The sequence below is a fragment of the Astatotilapia calliptera genome, chromosome 5, assembly GCF_900246225.1.
Source record: "Astatotilapia calliptera chromosome 5, fAstCal1.2, whole genome shotgun sequence".
Classification (NCBI taxonomy): Eukaryota; Metazoa; Chordata; class Actinopteri; order Cichliformes; family Cichlidae; genus Astatotilapia; species Astatotilapia calliptera.
This window is the reverse complement of record NC_039306.1, coordinates 9036404-9059365: the sequence shown is the minus strand read 5'-3', so window position 1 is coordinate 9059365 and position 22962 is coordinate 9036404. Positions and strand designations below refer to the sequence as shown.

At 39.9% G+C, this 22962-nt stretch overlaps 1 protein-coding gene across 6 annotated transcripts in view; it reads right to left on the bottom strand.

The window, feature by feature from the left end:
• magi3b (membrane associated guanylate kinase, WW and PDZ domain containing 3b) overlaps positions 1–22962 on the bottom strand; it is a 130170-nt gene that overhangs the window by 23995 nt on the left and 83213 nt on the right. For 3 of the 6 annotated variants that reach the window (XM_026167073.1, XM_026167069.1, XM_026167070.1), the window contains exons 2-5: positions 16218–16334; positions 6718–6837; positions 883–1089; positions 473–541 (exon numbers count right to left, since the gene is read on the bottom strand). In XM_026167073.1, coding sequence (XP_026022858.1) covers positions 473–541; positions 883–1089; positions 6718–6837; positions 16218–16334 — 513 coding nt within the window. The remainder of the gene's footprint in view (positions 1–472; positions 542–882; positions 1090–6717; positions 6838–16217; positions 16335–22962) is intronic. The other 3 variants (XM_026167074.1, XM_026167071.1, XM_026167072.1) reach the window with 1 other exon arrangement.

Below are 22962 nucleotides of genomic sequence, written 5' to 3'. Positions count from 1 at the left end.
TAATTCTCTCCTACTAAAAAAAATGGATATGGTATGTAGCATGTAACCTATTTCTGCTACAGGTCTGCTCTCCTTGTAAGCATTAAGGACAGATTCACTCCTTAGAGAGCCCAGGAGTTGTTCTGATAGATCACATGCACAGTATCCTACTCTCCTAGATCAGAGTCTCTCAAGGTGACCTGGGAGTTTATTCAACGCTAATGGTACTGTTACCATTAGCGTTGAATAAACTCCCAGGCTGTCACATCACACGTTTAAAATAGAGTCCAAGATAACATTATTTCTATTATTTCTAGAAAGCGATATTACTGTGACCTAAAGTTCTTTACATGTCGGTTGGGTCCCTTCAAAACTAGAAACCCAAATCTATCCTCAGGAACCAAGTCAGACAGGGCACAGACTGAGTTCAATCTAAGTGTCATTATGTCAAAAATCTGGATTATATTTAACAATGAAATGAAAAATCCAATACCTGTTGAATGCTCTCTTTCTGGGCCTGTTTTTGCATTTGGATCAGGTCTCACTGTCCTCAGGTCCCTTTCTAAAAAAGACTTAACAGTAATTCTTGATGCTTTAGGGTTTTCTAGGGTCTTTTAGGGTCAAGTATTACTGAACTGAACTAAACACAGAACTGAAAACTGACTATTATTAAACAGTAAGAAATCGGAAGTAGAAATTTCTTCCCCTGAGCTTCTCATTAAGAAAAATAATATGCAATACCATTTGATCTAGGAGTACAATTTCAATCTTGACTGACAAATGAGATGCAAAATGACAAAATGAATTACGAAGACGACCAATCTGCACAGGAGAGCGTAGTGCCACATTATTTTCGTACACCTTTTTTGAAGCCTAACATTTTATGCTTTGACATTGACCTACCAGGCAAGCCATTGACCAGTGGTGGCCGCTCATCATCATCCTCCTCCTCAGGTACAGCGCTGTCCTTCCTGTCCATCTTACTGACTGAGGTTGTACGTTTCCTGGGGACCTCGCCACCAAAGTCCTCATCAAACAACACCTGATCCACCAGGTCAGGCTGCACCAGGTTGGGCTCTGCTGGAGGCTTTGGGGTTCCATAGTAGTTACCTTACAGAGGAAAGGAAAATGAAAAAAAGAAGTCATTTAAAATAATGTAACCAGAAATAGAAAAGCTTGAGTATATTTCAAAAAGACCAAAAGGAAAGAAAACTGTACTTGGCTGTGCCAGAAGACACAGACAGGCCCTCCACTATGCCACTATCACCACAATTTCTGTGATTTAAATCAAAAATGATTTCTCTAAATGTCACACACCAGCACTCAAGGTCAACCATTTACAAATTTCAGAGGTCTGATTCCTCTGCATATTTTTTCCGTCTCTTAACCCCCCGCTTTGTTTCCCCTTGATAACCGCACCACAGGGCTGTCATCACTCATGTTACATTAAAATCACTTCACTTGGAATTTGCCAGCAACTAATTACACTGATCATTGAATACAGCAATTATCTATCTCTCAGCTTGCTTTTTTTCCATAATGAAGAAAGACCTTGTGTTACGGATTATAAATATTCAGTGGGATAACAGCGCTCTGTAAAGAGACGCAGGAGAGAGTAAAACTTTGTTAAATTATTTTCTCATTTAGCTCATGGGGTGATCTATCTATGTATGGCTAGTGAGCAGTATGTGGAACTCAATTTAGGCATTGAATAAGTAATTATTCAACCTCCATTAGGATTACAAATAATGTGCATACTAATTTAAATCCCTGCCATTTATTATGATTATTTGTTTGTTAAATGCTGCTCTGTCAGATGTGTTTACGGAAAAATTATCAAATTAATTTTTTTGTAATCCATTAGTAAAGGCATATATTTACTTGCTACTTACAATAAGTGATCGTCAGATTGAGCCTACTCAGCGAAATCATCGTATATAATTAGATTAAATAAAGAATACAGAGAAATACCGCTGGGAAATGCAGATCTTTGGCTATTTAATTAGCCTCCATAAACTTGATCTTATTTTCATTTGGAGCCAGTTGCTTATGGGACCATTGTATTATGAACCTTTGATGTATTTAAGCGTGAACATGCAGGCATCACAAACAGTGTACTGTAAGAGCAGCATTTATCAACTCCAGATCTTTTTATAGCTCGCTACAAAGAGGGAAAACTGACAGCATCGTGCATGCCAGAAAGAACAGAGGGCTGTGAGGAAAATATCACAACCACTCCAGCAGCTTTACAGAGCGATACAGTAGCACCACATCAGCCTTCCTCATAAGTGAGCCCATCTTGAGCCAGGCCTCATCTCCTCGGGCATGCCAGCAACAGTACACGGCAAACAGGGTTAATGCAGCTATGGTCATCTTTCTCAAAGCAGCAGGAAGGTTGAAAAGAAGACGAAGGCTGGATGAAAGCCTACCCTTCCCCTCCTCACATGTAACTTTACTGTTTACCAAGCGACAGCCATCCGCATTTGTCAAAGATGGCTTCATTAACAGGGGTGGCACAGCGATAGCGGGGAAAGATTGGGTCTGCTGGCTAATCCCCGCCTGTCTCCTGCCACACGCTGACATTTATCAGCCAGACGCTACCTCTGTGATTAATTACTTACTAACATGTCTCTTGGCCCCTGATAAATGTGTGGCGCAGATATAGCGGTGTGTGAAAGCAGTGTATCAGCAGAGATTTGTGGCACTATTTGCCATTATAAATGGAGGGAAGCCTTATAAGCTGATAAAAAAAAGGAAGCTTGTCCGATGTTACTTGTGATCCTTGTGTCATGAGGTTGATGAGCAAGGATGAGTGAACCTGCTCCTTCCAAGTGTGTGCAAGTAATTTCATGGTGGTGGAATCAGCTACTGGTAATAAAAAAAAAAGCTTCCAGTTGTGAAGGGCAATATAAGCTACACAAGGTTATGAGCACTCTTTCATCCTACCAAATGCACGGACAGACACATACACAGCAACAAATCCATCAGACCAAATCCACAAACAGTCAGCTTCAAAATCCAATTTAATGTTTGTTTTCACTTCTTGCAAAAATCTGACTTATTACCACAAAATATACCCTAAAACAACTGTATAGAAGTGGCTGACAAAAGATGAAAGAATTCTGCTCGTAGCATATTAAAGTTCATCTACCAGGGAAAAAAAAGTCTTGTAAAGACCTATTTAGTTTTTAACTGCCTCCTCTGCTCAACTCTGAAAGTGTGACCCAACCTGGATCTCAGAGGCACAGAAATCAAGGAGGGACCAACCCCCCCAAAAAACTAACTGTGAATGCTTGGCACGGATGGCTTATATGTGTGCTTGCCAGATTACCTGGGACCACAACCAACATAGATTGTCCAGCTTGTATCCGACCAATTTTAGAGCAGCCTGGATGCACAGAAACAATCTTATCCTAGAGGGATATTACAAGTGTGTTGTGTCCTCATTTTTATCCAGTCTTTCTTGAGAGAAGAACAATCCCTGACAGCTTTGTGACAAATAAGTTAAGGAGACGCTGTTTAGGCTAAAAATATATGTACATTGCCTCCCATAAGCCATTTGCTTAGTGGAGGACAAATGTTTTTCTTGAGCCATTAAGATAATGGCCATTACATCAGGGAGTTCATTACAATTAACTAAGAATCCCATTAGCCAAGCAACTTGTGCACAGCTCAATTATTATGCACGACTACAGACTTAAGGTAATTCACGAGGTCCTCACAGAACTATGGAAGCCACCTGGCCTGTGACAGGACACAGGAACTTATTTTCCCCTTTCCAAAGAAAAAAATAGGCTGGGCTTCAAACACAACTAAATGCAGTAAATCACATTCCTTGATCCGATTACTTCCACCTTTGAGTAAACTGTGCTGCTTAGAGATCAACACTCCCTGCCACAGTAGCCGTGCATCGCTTGTGCTGACTGAGTTTAAGCAGACGCGCAGAGGAGGGGGCATCCACTATCAGAGTGTTCAGAGTGTTCCCTCTTAGGAGTAGTATACTGAAACCTTCCAACTTTTGAGAAGCTAATCCTCACATCTGCACATAGCCGACGCTGTCCTGCTTCCTCGGCAAAGGGGGTTTCCACTGGGAGACGAGGAGCTCAGTATGCCTGTCAACTACATCTCTTTCTCTATTATATTATATTCCTCGATTTGCTCCCCATTTCTCTCTTTCTGCAAACAGTCAAACTCTTTATAAAAGGTATAAATCCCACTTGACTTCAGCTCATAGATGAAGGACAGGTTTTGGGTGCCTTGGTAGCCCTGGAAACCTGATCTTCAAATTCTTAGATGATCTATTCCGACAGAAGGAAGGACAGGATTTGTTCTGTATTCAAGGATGTGGAATTGTGTGCTAACAATGTATGTGTGTCCATGTGTGTCTAATGCCATTGCTGCAGCCGTGCTATGGGGATGAAATCCTTTAGAAGGAATGACACCTTATCACAGGGCTCACAGACTGCTGCAAGAAGCTGCCTCAGCAGGTCCAGACAGACTATGCACCTCACCATCAATAAATGCATGCAGACAAAGTTGTACAATATGGTAAAAAACAGAAAAGCACCTGTCCACATCCAGAGGAAGCTGCTCTGAGTCTTACGGCTCTCTCCCTATGGATGAGGATTTTACTTTATCTTTTAATTCTACATCTCACAGGAAGCACAAGAAGCAGCTGAATGGGAATGAGAGCGGTGAAGGGATTGTCCATTTTATGCGACCAGAGGTTGCTCCTCAAACATTTAGAAAAATCCTCTCGCATTTCACAGCAGTCTGGATTTGCACTAAGAAAGAATGAGCTTAAAGAGAATGGGGAGATTATCATGTTATTGCCATAATCATTGTGATATATGAGAGAAATCCTCCATTGCAATCCCTTCATGACACGCATACGTTGCAACCGTCTGACTTTACGAGACCTCTGAATGCAGGGCAGCTGCTTATGTTTTATTGTTGCTAAGATGCTAAAAATCTTAAAAACCATTCAAATGTTCGCCAAGCTGAAATATCCGTTGTTGTGTAAACTCTGTACTGGAAAGAACATGAATGTGCTTGTCTACTAGCAGTAAAATATCATTTGGAACTGACATGTTTACTTCCTTAAGGCACTGTCACATGAACATTCGGGAAAAAATCCCAGTTCTTTAGCTCTAAAAGTTACTTTTTAAATTTTGAATGTTTGTGACAAGCCAGACCTTCCTGGCTGTGTATGTGAGAGGAGAGAAAGAGGAAAGAAAGAGGCTGATTTATCCCATGAATAAAGCATGAGTTGTAAGTAAGGACACAAGTGGATCCTCCTTATTTGTGACTGCGAAGTCAGCAGGTGGGTTCAGAATGTTGACTGGTTTACAAAAAGTCACCAACAGGTGCCACAGCTGCTACTCGTTCACACACTATTGTGTGAATATGCACTGTATACTGAAAAAGTAAAATAGGTACTGGCACAGATACATAAACAGGGAACGCAAAAAGTGTCGGACATGAAGTACGGACTTGCAGGGCACAGATTAAAGTGCAAACTATGCTCATGAGCATGCATGCAAGTTATGGCTAATTCAAGTACGAGGAATAACTTTCCAGCTCTGCAAATCACAGACTGTCCATGCAAAATGCTAAATTTAGAAGAATTGTCTAATACAGAAAATGCAACAAGAGAACTGTGATCAGTAGGTTTGCCTCCCATATGTCTGATTATGACCTGCTCTGCTTCATAAAGAATTAAAGAATCTGACAAAGGAAAAGTGGATAAAGATAAAGCTAACCAGAGCTGAGCACCAGCCACAAGCTTCAGTACGAGCAGTGAAAAGATCAAAAGATTTAATTATGGAGACAAGCTGAAAAGAGAAAAGGATGAATGACCTGTTATCTGGGAAAACTCGGGCAACTCTTTTTATTTAAATATCTGTATCTTTTTCTAGTTGCAGAACACTTTATGTTTTAGTTGTTTAGGAGTAAGAACATCCAGTAACCTCCAGCAGTTTTGTTTAATAATTAATTTTGTAATGAAAATAAAAAGAAGACTGGAATTTTTTTTGTTTTTTTCCTCTACATGCTGTCAATTATAGTACTTAGAAAGGAAATTACAATCAGGAAAACTCAGTAATGTGTATTGAAAATGAAAAAGTAAGTTTTATTTTACTGACACATTTTATTTGTCTAACCAGAGTAAACTATCCTCTGATCACTGCAACATACATAACACAAGGCCTATAATTCACCCTTTAGCTCAAACACTTTGAATGCTTTGCTACAAAGAAGAAAAAACCCTTCCTGCCTATCACACCTGTCACTGACTGCTGACTATTTCAGGTCCTAAAGTGCCTGGAAAATGTAAAGTTTATTTAATCCTTGCTACAAAAAATTTGTTCTTATTTATACAATATTTCTATGTCTATTTAAATTTAAGGTCTGCAAGCGTCATACCTCATCGCCCTTTCTACACATAGAGAGGAGAAGCTGAATAGTGCAGTTTATATCAAGAGCTGCAAATACTGCTGCTACTCTGACTGTCACTTCTAACAAGTCTTTAATCGTGTTTCACTGATCAATACATTTTGTCCCGCTCGTCACATTTCACTAAGGCAGGCTATAAGTCATAATGACTGTGAATAGCAAGCTTACACTCACTCTATTATAGAGAGCTGTCAGTGTGAATCATATTCTCTGACTAAATGCACACTGCCGAAGACATGCACACAGAAAGGTTTCTCATATTCTTAATGCCACCGTGATGCCTACCATCATAGGTTCCACTCTCTAGCAGAAGTCCACTCTCCTCCAGGATCCTAAAGTCTCCAACACTGATGAAATTGTAGTCCACGCCTGGCACCTCCCCCTCTCGAGGAAGCCGTGTTGTGCCTGCAAAGAAAAACACACAAGCATACAAGTCAACACAAGTATAGATAAAGCAGTAATGTAGAATATGTTTCAGTTGAGACAGAAACTGAGATTAAGATATTTTCTCGGCTAACAGGTTCTGAACTGAATTGACCAGTCAAAATAAAAACAACTCTCTACTCTCTGTTCTTGATTTCAAAGATACAAAAGATGCAGTTTTTGTGCGTTTTTTTCTTTTTATCTGTACAGGACTGCAGTACATATTTGATAAGAGCAGATATCTCTTTTTGGAATGAAAATCCAAAGAGACCTTGGTACCATCTTGTGAAAGATGGATAATTGATGAAGGCCTGTAGAGCACTGAGGGCTTAATTCATTTAATCCTCCGTGAGTAACTGCAGCCTCTGCTAACAAGTTCTTATTGGAAGCTTCTTGGCACATATACTGGCTACAGCTGAAATGCAGAAATCAGTAGAGCAAATTAGAGATGTGAATTATGATGGAAGCAATGGGATTTGTAGCCCCCTGGTGTGGGTTAAGTTCACTCAGTGCCACAGAGGGCAACGCGAATGCAAATGACACAAGGCAATTCTGAGTGCATATTTTGCCCCTGTGGGGAAGCCACAGTCTACTTCAGTACTGATGGGAATTTTTTTCTTTGAGGATGATTATCTGCAAGGCAAAAAAATGGACACCAAATGATTACATTAGCATGGGGATTATGTAAACTGTATTCCATGAATAAGTAAGTGGGAATGTGCTACAATTGCACTCAAGGCTAATTAGGTGGTGTGTCACCAAACTTGTAAACTCCACTGAAATAACCACAAGAGTTGAAGGTAGGACAGCAGTAATTGGTAGCATGAGAGGCAAAACAAAGCAGACACACAGCCACCAGTCATCAATCCTGCATTTCATGGACATTTCTCTCACCTAAATGAATGTCAGTCATGCTTCTGGAGCAGATACTTCCTAGTTAATCCTTTCTAGGGTCATGGGAAGGGCAGAGGGTTGAGGATAAGAGGGAGATGAAGAAACAACCCTGCAGATTACCAGTCTGTAGGGGGCTTGCATAAAACAGTCCTTTATATTCAGAAAATCATTCAATCTGAAATTTTAAATAAGCCCGATTTCAGTGTAAGAGGAAACCAGAGCAAATCGAGTAGCCCTGCAGCAGAAAAGGGAGATGAGGGAAACACAGAAACGATACTACACAGACCTACAACACAGAAAAAAGTTTAGTAAGTGAATATGCTCTCACAATGCCAAGCAAGAGCACTTCTACCACTTCTGAATTCAGCAACAGCAACGCACAGTATCAGCAAGAAAGTAACATAAGTATTTTGAATTAAATACAAATATACCCTAAGTGTGCCGTTGATCTGTTCAGCAACAGTATACATGTGTTGCATTAAAATAAACTGCATTTAGGCATTACAACAACTATAGTGGAATGTTACTGAAATATACTGCAGCATCTCCAGAGTATTTTTTTGGCACTTGTAGAGTCTGTGCTAATTAGAAGTGAAAAGGGTCTGTAGATCGTGGTGGCCAAATAGCCTATTAAGTAACTTTATGTTGCCATTTCCTTTTGTTTTTCCACTCATATTTTCTCCCTAATTGGACTGTGACAGCTTCACTGCACAGTGCAGGAGCAAAATCACAGTTTGGGGAGAAAAAAACCAAAACACAGACGCTTGCTTCTACAGTCTGCCGTGATACCACAGTTTGTGTTACCAAAAGCAGTTGACACTGCATTGTGTGTGTGAATGCCAACCTCTGCTGCTTCTCATTACCAACTTGTCTGCCTGCGGCGCTGGCTTTGGTCCCTCGAAAATGTCCCCTGTAGCCCAATTACTTGAGTCACAGTTGTACCTGCCAAGAATCTCCCTAAGCCATCATCCTGGATGCCACACCAATATATACCATAAACCTGTTATTGTGAATCAGTTGTGCCAATATAATAAGGGCTCGCTCATGTTTTGAGGGTGCAGATGAATGAAAGTGGCAAATCCAAACAGAACTTTGCAGCATCTTGCCATATTTTTCTTTTGAACACAAGGGTTGGAGACTGCTAAACTAACGGCAGGAAGCCCCCCCACCTCCAAAAAAGATACTATAATGAAAAAGGTTAAGTGGATATACTGCAGTTAATTGCCCAGCAATACACAGCAGGAATGTATTTGGATCATGGCACATAGCAGAGGGGAGAGTCTCCTCTATTCAAATTCGGGCTGTACCGAGTGACATTTTCTCAGGCTCTGGAGCTTCAGTGGGAATCAACAGCAAGTAATAAAAGATTCAGGACATGTGTCTCCTGGTTTAATTAAAGGCAACAATTGTACAACTGTAATCTGACAAAATCACTAGACACACAAGAAAAAGGCAACAGTAGTGCCGTGACTTCTAAAGTCAAAATGACACCAGTTTTTGGGGTTACATAAAGTTTAAAAAGTACAAAAAAAATGGCATCATGGTCTCTGAAGCACCTTTCAGTTTTTACTTGATTATTTTTCCTTGTTGTCTTGTTTTTTGTTAGCTCCTGTTTTATTTTAGTTGTGGATCTCTGGTATTTCTTTTTTGTTTTTCCCTCATTTGCTGTAGCCTGCCCTGCCCTCATTAATTTCACTGTGATTGTTTTCACCTGCATCCAGTCAGCCCTGTGTGCGTATGCAGTTTAATCTGTTCCCCTGTAAATTTGTCTATTTACCTTCAGTTTGACCTTCTTGTACTCACATATTTCAAAAGCTTTTCTGGGTTCTAGTTTTGTTTTTATCAGCCCTGTGGAGTCATTAAAGCTCACCTTTTGTTAGTTAGACCTATTTATTCATTTCAATTTTGTAACCTGAGGTCAAGAAAATGTTTCAACACCATCTGCTGCATGTGCTTTGGATGGTGCTAGAGGTATTGTAAACAATAGTAAGGGAGCTGCTTGTCTGGTCAAACTATATAAATAAAGCTTATAATTAGGGCTGAATCAGATGACCCAACCTTCACTTTCTTATGCTGCAATAGGCCTAGGTTCCTGGTGGCTTCCCATGATACACTGACTGTTTCTTCCTTATTCAGGTTTGTGTTTATACACCACTTTACTTTTAATCATTAGGTTCTGTCTCTCTTCCACAGTATGTCTCTTGCTCTGCCTCCCTCCCCACCCCACCAGCAGATGGCCGCCCCTCATTGAGCCTGGTTCTGCTGGAAGTTTCTTCCTCTTAAAAGGGAGTTTTTCCTTTCCACTGTTGCCGAGTGCTTTCATACAGTGGATCGTCTTGTTTGATTGTTGGGGTTTTCTCTGTATTATTGTAGGGTTTTTACCATACAATATGAAGTGCATTGAAGGGTTTTGTTGTGCATACAAATGGTGCAAAATGCAGCTGCTCACATTTGAACAAGTACTTGGAAATTTGAGCACATTACCCCTATATTGAGATCTCTTCATTGACTACCATGTCAGGTTTGAGCAGATTTTAAGGTCCTGCTGCTCACCTACAAGGCTTTAAATGGACTGGCACCTTCATACCTCTCCGACCTTTTACACCTTTATGTTCCATCTCGTGCTCTACGATCTCAGGACTCTGGCCTTCTAAAGGTTCCTAGAGCCAGAAAAAAAGACAATTGGAGAGCGTGCTTTTTCTTTTCGTGCCCCATTTTTGTGGAACCTCCTCCTTCAAGATATTAGGCAGGCATGCTCTGTGGAGGTTTTTAAAACTAAGTTGAAGACACATTTGTTTACCCTATCCTACATGTCTTAATTCTTTACCTTCTTTTTAAAAAAAAAAATTCTTACTGTTTTTAACTTGTATTGTGTTTTCTACTTGTATCGCTATGTATCGCTTTTATTTATTTATCTTTTTAGTTTCAAATAGCTGTACAGGACTTTGTTTAAAAGCGCTTTATAAATAAAGTTATTATTATTATCGAAGGGTTTTGTTGTGATTTAAATAAATAAAATTTAAAAAAATTTAAATCACACCAAGCATCTCTGAAATCTCTGAAAAAGTAAATTCAGAGATGTGCCCTGGGTAGGGACTAGGGAGATCTATGTCATGTGCTTTTGGCACAGCATTGCTTGTTCAAAAGGTTCCTAGATCTGCAGCTACATGTCTTTTTGAAAAAATAAAAAGCTACTTAGTATTGTGACAAAGTCACTGAGTAGGCAAAGATGAGGTGACCTGAAGAGTGATGATCCCTGCCTGGAGTAAGAGACAGATGAGACAGGTAAGTCCGGTGCCCAAGCTTAGATGGTTTACATTTACACTAAATTCTGACCCCCAAAAATAAAAACCAAATATCTGAAGCTTTTATCTTTAAAACTGCTGGTTGATTACAAACCTGACAATGACAACAAGTCACATGCATACACTCCATTTATAATACAAACTAAACTTCACTTCACTGGCATTGTTAGGCAGATTTGTCCTTGGTACAAAGCCAGTTTCCTGTCACTATGACGGACAAGCTGCTGGCTTTAGCGTTGCATTTAACATTCAGGATGGTGTCAACGCTCTCATAAAACTCTTATTAGAAATTGAATGACCATTTCCTAAAATGTCAAACTATTCTTTTTATTTTATGGTTATGAGTAGTGGTTCAGAGCTGTGCGCCTGTCTATCTTGGTTAGAAAAAAAACCTGTCACCTTAGTCTTCCAAGGTCTAACTGCTGAGACCTATTTTCTGAACCGTCTGGACTCGAGGTTGCCACAATGGGAACTTCAGAGGTAGTCAGTCAGAAGTGGCAGGCCATAAATTTAACATGTTGAGTTCGTGCACAGTTTTATGATGGTACTTCAAACAAGGGTGGCTTAGGGCTTTGATGTTGAAATTGAAAGAAAGAAAGAACAGGGAAAGCAAAAGGGATCATCACAAATCCAAACTCTGTTGGTATTTCTGCAGAAAAAATCGCCTTTGAGAAAATATACTTTGGCAAACTCTGTCACTTAGCTATCTGCTGATGTCTTTTTGTAAAACAGACTACCCTATATTGCCATATAAAAAGTAAATGCATAACAGCTCCTTTATCTACCTTCTACCAGTATTGATTTAATGGGAAATTGTGAAAATCAGTTGATGAGGAGAACAGGGAGGCAGAGCACAAGGAATGAGCTGTCGCCACATTTAGCATGCAGAGAGCGAGGTCAGAATGCTTTTCTCATTTCTCTAATTTGTGGCTCCGTGTCTTGTCTATCCTCCATCCTTCTGCCTGTGACCCGGAAATCAATCTCAGTATGCCACGTTGAAGGATGTCTCATTTCTTTAAATGCACTTGTAGAAGAGAGGAAAGAGGAGGTTTGTCAGAGGAGATGTAATTGACGATGGGCAGGTGTGTCCTTTGTCGAAGTGTTTTTTTTTACCTCCAGTGTATAAAAGAGATATGACTCACAGCTTGAATATATATTAAAAAAAAACATGAGAGATGGACTGTTTAAATAACTGTTTTGTCATACACTGAACAAAAATATAAACGCAACACTTTTGTTTTTGCTCCCATTCCCCATGGGATGGACGTAGAGACCTAAAATTCATTCCAGATACACAATATAACCATCCCTCCCAAACAGTGGTCACAAATCAGTCCAAATGTGTGGTAGTGGGCACATCTGCTATATTGAGATAATCCATCCCACCTCACAGGTGTGCCACATCAGGATGCTGATCTGACATCAAGAGTAGTGCACAAGTGTACCTCAGACTGCCCACAACAAAAGGCCAACCGGACTTGTCTCAACTCCTCTCTCCTCATAACCTTTCCTTGCCTCCTCTACTCACATCTCTGGTGGGAGGACCTAAGACACAAGGAGAGGAAGCAAGGAAGATGAGCAATCTGGGAAATGAGAAAATGGAGGGATAGTCCAGCAGCATTTGTACATGACACGTTGATCCATCCCTGCATTCCTGTCTGTGCATGTACCTGCACTAGTGCAGTGTGTGTGTGTGTGTGTGTGTGTGTGTGTGTGTGTGTGTGTGTGTGTGTGTGAGAGAGAGAGAGAGAGAGAGAGAAAGAGAGAGAGAGAGAGACGGAGAGTTTGTTTGGCATAAAGCTCTTTCTCCCCATCTCTGATCTTGGTGGGGAGTCAAGGGACCGCTTGTGACCCTGAGCATTCTGTCCTCTTAGAAAACCCTCCTCTTTTTGTTCTCTTCAGAGCACTTGAGAGCCTCCTCCAGCGTTTTTGTAACAGTCCAAATGAGATGGAGCCCGTCCCAAGACCCTGTCAAGGAGGCTCGGGGATTTACCACACACAAACAGCAGAGACTGTGCTCGCGTGTTGTCTCTGTTCCCCCCCTTTTCCTCCATTACAGACCACTCTTCATCGCCTGTCCTCTTCTTTCTGTCTCTTAAAAAATTTGTTTTGTGTTTCATAACTGGCCTAAAAGTAATGCTTGCATTATGAACCTAAAATCTAAAGCTCAGTAGAATTGACCTTATGGTGTTAGTAGGCTGCACAAACAGAATGGCACAGATCAGCTGTAGTTGTGTTAGCGTAGTGCAGTGTGGTGGTAGTTAACTAAAGTGGACCACTGGCATGGTGACACAAACCAACCGCTAATCCGCCTGCTGTCAGCATGATTGTCACACATGGCTCTCAAATGTGCTTGTTTATCATCAGCTCGTCATGTTCAACACATTCAGCGAATTGTTATGTGTCCTCATTTATGATGCCATAGTGTTACTTATAGGGTAGGAGTACTCACTGCACAACTTTTCACTTTTCTGTGCCAAGTATATGACCAGCTGAATCCATGCTGAAGAGTTGCAGGGTGAAATTGCAAGAGCAAAATAACTGCAAAACACAGCAGGGGAGCAGAAGATAGACTATTGCTAAAAAAAAAAGCCATTCACACTACTCAACAAAGCAGCTTGTGTTGCTGTTGCACTGCACTATTGTCTGGTATGGTTGATACCAGTGTGGTCACTCTGTATACAGTGAGTAAATACTGAATTGGTGCTGTAAAACCAACCAGTTATTCAATATTGTAATGCTATTCTGGATACATGGAGGATAATATGTGCTACAGTATGCTACTGTAACTGATTCTGGAACAGGTAAAATGTTTTTATGCACCTGACATTGGAATGCCAACACTAGGTTATATACACTGGAGCATTTCAAGGTTATAAACTGCAAAAACGGATCTTTTTTTGTTTGTTTTAAATTATTAGTTGTGGTTCAAATGTTTTTGCTTTTATACATTCAAACCACAATCTAAATAAAGCTGAAAGGAGAGCCAAGGGTAATTGAAACAGAAAAAGAGTAAAAGTGAAACAGAGAGGGTGAAGGATGGGAGACCGAGAGCGAGGGAGTGAATGATGGAGGTGCCGTCACTGTGCAAGTCCCGGACTCTTGCTCATTAAGACAGTAATTCAAGCAGGGGATTAGAGAGTCAGACTCATGCACCGAACCCACTGGCTGCGGATGATGAATGGTGGTCAAAGCCTGTAATATCTCACTGACCGCCGCCGCGGTACATGAAAATATACAACGTCGTGTTTGAACAGGTAGTTAATACTGGGGGTGTGTGGATGGGTGACAGAAAAGAGTCCAAGCATGTTATGTTGTGTGTGTGTGTGTGTGTGTGTGTGTGTGCAGAGAAGAGCAGGTGAGAGTGACAGGTAGCAGTGCTGGGGGGGAAATTACTGGAATGAGTTTTGTAAAGCTCTTTAATAAACTTCTGTCCATCGAGTGTAACTGACCCAAGATTCTACCAGTGCAGCCAGGTTTTGAGAAGAAAAATTCACAAAGTTCACAAAATGACTGACAGGTATATGAGAGGAATAAACACAAAGAAAAACATAGAAAGACTCAGAAACTGAGTGAGGCGAGGGATGGAAGAAGGATCGTCCTTAAGTAAAATATATATTAAAGGTAAGCAGCTTACTCTCTGAAAATTTTCACACTTGCGCTGCATGACCCCTCTGAACAAAGCAGAGCAACTTCCAGCCCTGAGGGGCGCGAGTGCTGAGATGCTGCGTGTTTGTGACAGGGCTGTGCCTAAGAGTCTGTCATTGCCTCAGCAGAAGTCCCTCTGCACGTGACTTAAACCTTGACTACACCCAATTACGGCATTTCTCTGAGCAGAGTCAGTGTTCAGCATGACGTGGTAAATATTTAGGCCAATATATCTGTGCAAACATTACGTCAGACTTACAGACACCGTGTCAGAGTCACGTCTCCCGTCGATGCAGTTTCACTTCAGCACATCATCTGGTGCCTTAAAATTCTGTGCAGTTTCTCCTTGTGCGTCATTCGACATCAGTGTTTCACCGTTTTACAATAAATTTAATACAAATTTAATACAAATTTTCTAAATGGAAATCTGTTTTTAAATTACAGTAGCAATGCAGACAGATACAGCACAAAAAAAATCCTTTTAAGAAAAGAAATAAAATTGCATTTCTAATTTTAGAGGCGTTCCCTTCATTGTGGCAAACAGCCTGCATTTATGCAACCCACACAACCCTTAATCGGGATATTAATTTGCACCTTTGCTGTGCTAACAGCCTCATCTCTAATTTTGGTAATTTCCATGCTTTCATTTAACAAAAACGGCGAACATTCAAGCTTATAAAACCTTTTGAATTATCTAAAAAAAGGTTAGAAAATGCAGAGGCGTCAGGCTGCAAATGTGTTCTTCTTTTTCTTAGCTCCTGGAAAGTGACATTTTACCAATGAAAGGTTTCTGTCTGCACGGTAAAAGTGAATTTTACTCGACTAACCCAGTCCAAATCCTGAAGACATTATGAAACATTTCCACTGTTTGGAATTACAGGGATTGTATGTTTTTGGAATATATTAATTTGTAATGAAATGACTAATATTGCTTATAAATATTTTTCCGTTTTTCCACTCAAAATTACTATTACCCAAAAACCCATTCACTGTCCACAGTACCAACCTTTTTATTTACCACTCAATTACTGATTACAGCAAGAATAATAGCTGGTGACGGCCCCGCTGAGTAGAATGTCAGCAAGGAAAAGCAGAGAAGGGGAGGGAAAAAGCAGGAATATTTATGGAAAGAATACGACTTTGATCATTATGATGATACGGCACAGAAGTAAATAAGTTACACGGGGGTTACAGAGATGTCCTTGGCCGGGTTGCTATGGTGACACTGAAATGTGTGTTTTGTAGTGTGTGTGACAGAGAGCTGTGAGTGACTGACAGTGCAGGAGCAGACAGGGTACATATGTGTTTGAGCGCGGTGTGCGTATTCAGGCTTGCGTAATAAAATCAGAACAGGCCTGCTGCTTTTCAGTGCAATATGTTTCCAGCTGTCAGATGCATACAGAACGGCCTCATTGTTCCCATAGGGTGCTTCAGACAAAAGTGCACATGTGCTGAAAATAGGGTAGACTGTACATTCAAACCATGTATAGTGAATGCCATCAATGGTGTACTTACAGGGGATGGTGCGTAGGTAGAGGTTGTCCCGTATAATCTGTTGGAGCTTGTGGTCCAGCGAGCCCTTCTGAAACTGCAGACTGAGGTAGTGGCGCAGGTCCGTGTTCAATACTTTTCCTGCATCAACAGAAGCAGAGGCAAGGAAGGTCAATAAAAACATGTTGGTAGTCTCTCAGAAGAGTTTATGCCTAAAAGGAAATCCATCCAAGTGGCATGTACCCTCACAAAGTAATCAATACAACAAAATGAGATTAAACTGTTTTTCTTGACAAAACTGTAACCCTTTCATGCCTCAACGTAATATTTACGTTTGTTTCTCAGGGAATAAACTGTGTTCTGTGTAATTATTTGATGCAAACTGTGCTAACAAAGAGAAACATGAAATGGAGACGACTTAATAAAGACATGGGTTTTATTTTTAGAACATCATACAAGTTAAAATCAAGGTATAAGAAAAACACTGTCATGAAAGCATGAAGAGCTTAACAGACAACATGGTTTGACCAATTTACCCAAGAGATGTCTTTTCAGGTGTCAATAATTAAGCAATTAAGCCCATGCAACTCCCTGAACACTCCTGCAGTGATATTGCAAGGCACGGAAAATGGCCAGCTGCAGTCTGCCAGTAGTACTTTAAGTGTAATCATTTGAATTCAGTTAGGTGTATTTTGATTCATTCTATATAGACAGTATACAGACAGTATAAAGGGACACGCTAACGAATGAATGGTAGCTTACATTAATCAATGAAAGGGCAGTACAGAGGTTAGCAAGCAGTTTCCTACTTAAGAGTTTTTTAAATTTTGATACTCTGGGTTAATTGTAAGACCCTCCCTGAATGAATGAGGTTAAATTAATGAAACAAAATGTAAAGATCATTTGGTAAACTCAAAATTCACAAGGGGCAAGGGAAAACAAAGTCAGAAACTGACAGAATATATTCTTATGTGGAGAGTATGTGAGACCACCTGTCCTTTCAAGCTGAGAGCTTAAATCCTTGTTGATTTGCCTTCTAAGTCCAGGTCGATTACACAATTGAAAATGTAACTGAGGGGGAGAACAAAGGTTAAACTGATTATTAAACTTTGATCTCTTCTGTGAAATTCACTGTAATCATTTAGGATGATTGGGGATTTGGAGTACAAAAGAGACTATAGAGGGATTTCTGGCCTAGAAACACTTAAAAAATTGATTGCAAAGCTGCAGTAGATTACATCTCTGACTGTTTGTTGCATTCTGAGTAATCGGAACAAACTGGACCGAGCTGAATCCATTCATCCGAGGCAACAAATCGGAAATCCAAACCGCTAAGAGACAGTTGATAACAACTGTGCCTGTTGCTCGGTGGTCTTTACAGTTTCAATAACCTCGCACAAGACTCATAAACTTTTTTACCAAAGACACGCAATGCCACAACCTCCAAGAAGCAAGACACCAGAGATTTTCATAAGAAAATCTGAAAAGATTTCGCCTTTGCTCTCAACTCCCAGAAGCCTTTGAAAAAACAAAGAAAGTTCATGCAAAGTTTGAGGCAGAGGAAGACTTCTGAGTCGTCATACACAAGCAGGGAAAAAAAACTTTTTCTTTGAAAGAACATGATGAGGAGTTTGGAAAACAGGAAGAGATCTTCGTTGCCTGCAAGCCCTCATCCTCCTCATCTCTTGACAGAGAGAGTAGGCTTTGAAACAGCGTGACTACGGAGAAGTAATCATTTTCCCCCCATTTCACTTCTATTCTCTCTTCGTGTCTTTCCCCTCTTTGTGGTGCACACAGCCCAAACTCTGCTCAGCATGACACTGTTCTGCATTGCTATGAATACCAATCATAAGGACTAAAGATGAGATCTCGCTACTGTAGATGCAGTATATGTACTAATAGAGAGGGGAGAGGCACTAGACTAAGGAGGGGTGATAGAATAATGATGAGCTTTGGGTATATTTCCATAAGCTTACTCAACCCTCAAATCCTCTTTTCCTCATCAGCTCGTGACAGAAGCCAACACAGGCCATTATTGTGACAGCGCAGCTTTCCGATTATTTTGTGTTCTAAACTTACTCTCATTCCAGGTTTTGGAGGCTACTGACTCAAATCAAAATGCCCCTCATGTCCAGAGGCCTTGCTGCCATCTGACAGAGTTTTAGGAGCTGTCATCCCGCCGGGCTTGGCTTTTCAGAATAAAGGTTGCATGTTCTCCGTCTGCCTCTCCAAAGAGGGCTGCATTACAGCTGGTCTAGCAGACAGACAGATTGAAACTGGTGAACCAAGGCCCAATCTGGAAACTTCATCTCAAAACTGTCCCAGAATATCCTTTTCAGCTTGCACACATGGGAATTAATAGGGAAGTGAGGCTTTTTCAGCAAACTACATGTGCTCCATATGCTCACTGACAGCTCATAACTTAGTATACAGATAAAGAAATTCAGCAAATTTAAATTCAAATCACTAAAACTGCTTCTTCTTAAAACTGGAGCATTGCCACTTTTTGGCAGTTAAACCTGCAACAGCTAGACTATTACTGAAATGTCAGTTTGGTTTTCAGAGAAGGGAACTTACAGGAGTATCAGATTAACTCAAATTATTCACAGCTAAGATAAGCCTAAAGTGATAAAAGCAGTTAAATGTATGGCTGAAAGATGCTTTCTGCTTTCTTTGATGACTGGATGGCTTGCATAGCAAAAAAGTGCAGATTTCAGACAATTCATAACCATCAGAAATGTTCAAGAATCTACAACCTTTAATATTTGATTATGATTTTTAACTAAATCATGCAAATGCCTTGGTTAGGATGCTACAATTCATATTTTTTCCTATGACTGGGTTTTTTCCTTTCATTTCCTCCCTGATGTAGCGTCCTTTTAAATTTTCTTCCAGGAGTATGAGGACTGTTTTCATTGTCTTCAAGATTCATTGTTCAAGTTGTGGGAATGTCTGAGGGTCCATTCAGACTTTGCATGTAACACTGGACTTCACAGATCAGCTCCACTAGACTAATTGTGTCATCATTCCTTATTCTCAAAACCTCCCCGCGCTCAAGACTTTCACATCAAATATTAGTCTGCATATTGAACCCTTAATTGTAGGTTAACTGTGCATTTGGGATGATGAAACTCACTCTTTGATGATGAAGAAAGTCTTCTCACAACTGTCAACTTCTCACTGTAATGCTTCATCATGCCTCAACAATCAAAGGAGAACAATCCTCAACAAACACATATACAGATGCAGTGAAGATACTAGGTGTGAATGTGCCATAATGTAAGACAGTTGAGTAGCCACTGGATAAATAAAAGGGCAAAAATGCATGCACTCCCAGGCACACATACCCGCTGCTCTGATCTGTTTACTTCAGTACGAGAACAGTGCTACAGTGCGGCCTTTGTGGTTTCCTGGGTCCTGTCAGACACTGTTAGCGAGTCTGTCACATCAGAGAAGTTCCTCATTGCACCTCCCCATAGATAACATTGCTATTGTAGCAGGCCTCATTTTTCTGTGACAGGGCTTCAATGGGCTTTATTGTACCCCATCAGCCATCCACTCAATTGGAGGTTATTTCTCTACAGTGAGCCAAAAAGATGAGCAAACTGTACAGTAGCTGTCTACAAAAGAAAATAATAAGGGGAAAAAATTGATCTAATTTCTGTCGAATTTCTTTTATTTAAAATGATTGTTTCCTCAATTTTGACAGTCCCCCCCTCCATTGCATTGTTCACTGCGCTGCAGTCAAACTGATGGTAGGAAATCGGACCTAATTTATTTCTTGTCAGTTATATTGTGACATGTGTTCGCAGGCTTCTGCCCATTTTGGATGAGAGTAGTCTAATCAAATGGACATATCCCTTAAATATTAAGCTGTTGCTTCACATCCCACTCTTCTCACGAATCCTTTCATCTGCTACCTTGTCATTTTTTCATGAAGTAATGGCAGGGGATGTGTCAGAAAAGAGCAAGGTCACCCACGGGAATCCTTCAGCTGCGTGTTGCATCAGCAGTACTGTTTTCTCTCCGAAACTCAAAGAAAATATCTGCACTCGCTCTGCAGAAACAGAAGCGGTGCCTGGCACCCCTAGTGAAGCGACAGACTGTTAACATCCTCACATAGACCAACACCTCACTCAGAAGCCACAGAATTAGATTAACACTCGAAGCTCAAGACATAACTCTTTCTCACACACACACGTCATGCATCTGTTTGAGGAGATTTGTTCAGCGAATTGCAAATTCCAGTCCGCATATTATACAAAAATGCAGACTGTGAAAATTATTATGTAAGCCTGACAAAACGTCATGTCACTTTTAAACTGAAGTACTGAGACAAGCAATTAAGAAAGAGAAAAAACCATTAGTTACATTAGTGATATTCATTTCATTCCAGTGTGATGTAATCTGATGGTGTTCCAACTCTCTAAGTATGCTTCATGTACTTCTAAAGCAGCTAACCATTTGTTATTAAAAACTGTACTCTATATTACATATTATCTGTAGGTTACTGTAAGTTCAAATCACTTTTTAAATTTATTAATAAGATATGCACATTTTGACCAATGATTTGATTATGATGTAATCGCTGAATTGCAAGCTTTAGGTTTTCTGATGAAACAAGACAGAATAACCACAGCCTGCTGTTGGAAAAATACACTTTTTTCCTTCCTGGGGGAATAAATGAGAAGATGTCTCTATCTTTAAGATTAAGATGAAGCTTCTACCAGCAGATAGTTAGCTAGGGCAATGGTTAAATGGTCACCTCAAACCTTATTAAAACATAATATATTTTTCATTTAATCCATACAAATAACAACTTGTACAAGTTTTTTAAGGATACAAGTGGCCCCGCAGCAGTTATTACCTCCCCTTTACCATAGAGACGTGACAGGCTATCAATCATCTCATTAAAATATTGACAAATACATAAATAAATGCCTGGCATGTTTTAAAATGCATGATATTGTGTTTCTCTTTAAGCACAGTGAAAGTTGAGCAAATGCCTGGAGTCAGTTGTGACATTTCATTCTGAGGCCTTCTCCCTTAGGGAGAAGTCCACTGGGAGGTCATTATCTCTGTTGTCTGTCACTTAATTAACTGACATCTGAATAAGGAATATGTCGTCAGGTCTTGAGCTGTTCTTTGACACCTCTCTCTATACACTGATGGAAACACAAGGCATGAATTCCCCCAAGACATATATATGCTATGCGAATGCAAAAAAATACCTCAACCCATGAATTGGATAACTGAAGATGACCACCAGAAAAAAGGAGCAAACAGTCCACGTAAAATGGTTAAAATAGATGAGAAAGTGGCAAAAAGTGAATAAACGGTTAAACCACCTAAAAAATTTAGGTATCAATTAAAATTATTGGCTGAAAGCATGATAGACTAATATTAGAAATACTGTAGTAGTACAGGAAAAGAAAGTACAGTAAATCTATCAGCAACCTTAGCAAACAGCATACACACTAAACATAACATATGGGTTAATTGGTCATTAAGAATACTAAAACAGAAAGAAATGGAAATTGTACTGCACATGAAAAACTAAAAGTAGTCAAGAATACATTTTAACAAAATTGTTTTAAGTAAACATGCTTTTGGTACTTCAAATGAAACAGGTTGGGAACATCTCCTATAGTGTAAATTTATTCACTGGTTAGTTTAGCAATACACCTGGAGACAGGAAAAAATAGCTTGACTCTGTTAACAGATTTTATCATAACAGTGACCAGTTACTATGTCAGGCAACCAGAAGAGGCTCCAGGTATCGCTCATCGCAGCTAAGAAGTAGTTTAGCAGGTAAAACCTAGTATGAAGGGGTTTACAGGGTTAATCAACATCTAAAACATTAATTAGTCGCATGCCCTGACCCAACAGTGAATAGTGTCAGCTGCCACTCCATCCCACCCACCCGCTTCCACATCACCTGCTGGTTTTTGCCAGTGTTTGCTTAAAACACAAAATGCTTATAATCCAACCACTGGTTTGTTATTGAAGTACAAAATTTTATGTTATAATGAAGAGAAAGCCAGAACTACAAAGACACAGCTCAGCGTTTCACTTCTCCCACTATAATAATTGTACATATTGTATGTAATCGAAAGGTGACAGATAAAAATGAAATAATACTGAGTTGTGTGGATCTATTACTGTGTAGGGGGCATTTTACTGACATGGTTCGAATCCCCTACAGTCTGGGAAGAAAGGGTTACTGATAAAGCAATCAAGTTTTTTTTCAGAGTGATCTCCTTTATCCTTTGATGAAACATTCCCATCAAATAATGATGATGATGATCTCTTACAGGAAAACAACATTCTCATGATGTGTATGACAATTATGTGAATGAAATGCTATGGCATTGCAGTTACCACATCTGATACCAGCTGAATAACTGGGAGATTCGGACTAAACATGTTTGTATACAGTGTTCTGCACCACTATCATCAAAGCACCAAAGAGAGAAGATCTTTGGATAGCATGGTGTTTGATCCCTCCAGTCTCCAAACTCAATTAAACAAACACCCCTGCATGGGTTCTTCCAATATTGAAACCTGTCTCATGTTGTGTATTTGTCTTGCTCCAGTTAAAAGGAAATAAATAATGGAAAAATTTATATGCAGGTTTAAAGACAGTAAATATATGCACTTTACTAAGTGCACATAGAAAATTCAGTATTAAAATGTATGCATAAAGAGCCCGAAAATCCATGCAATATGTAAATGCACCACATATAAAATATGATAAAGACATACTTTG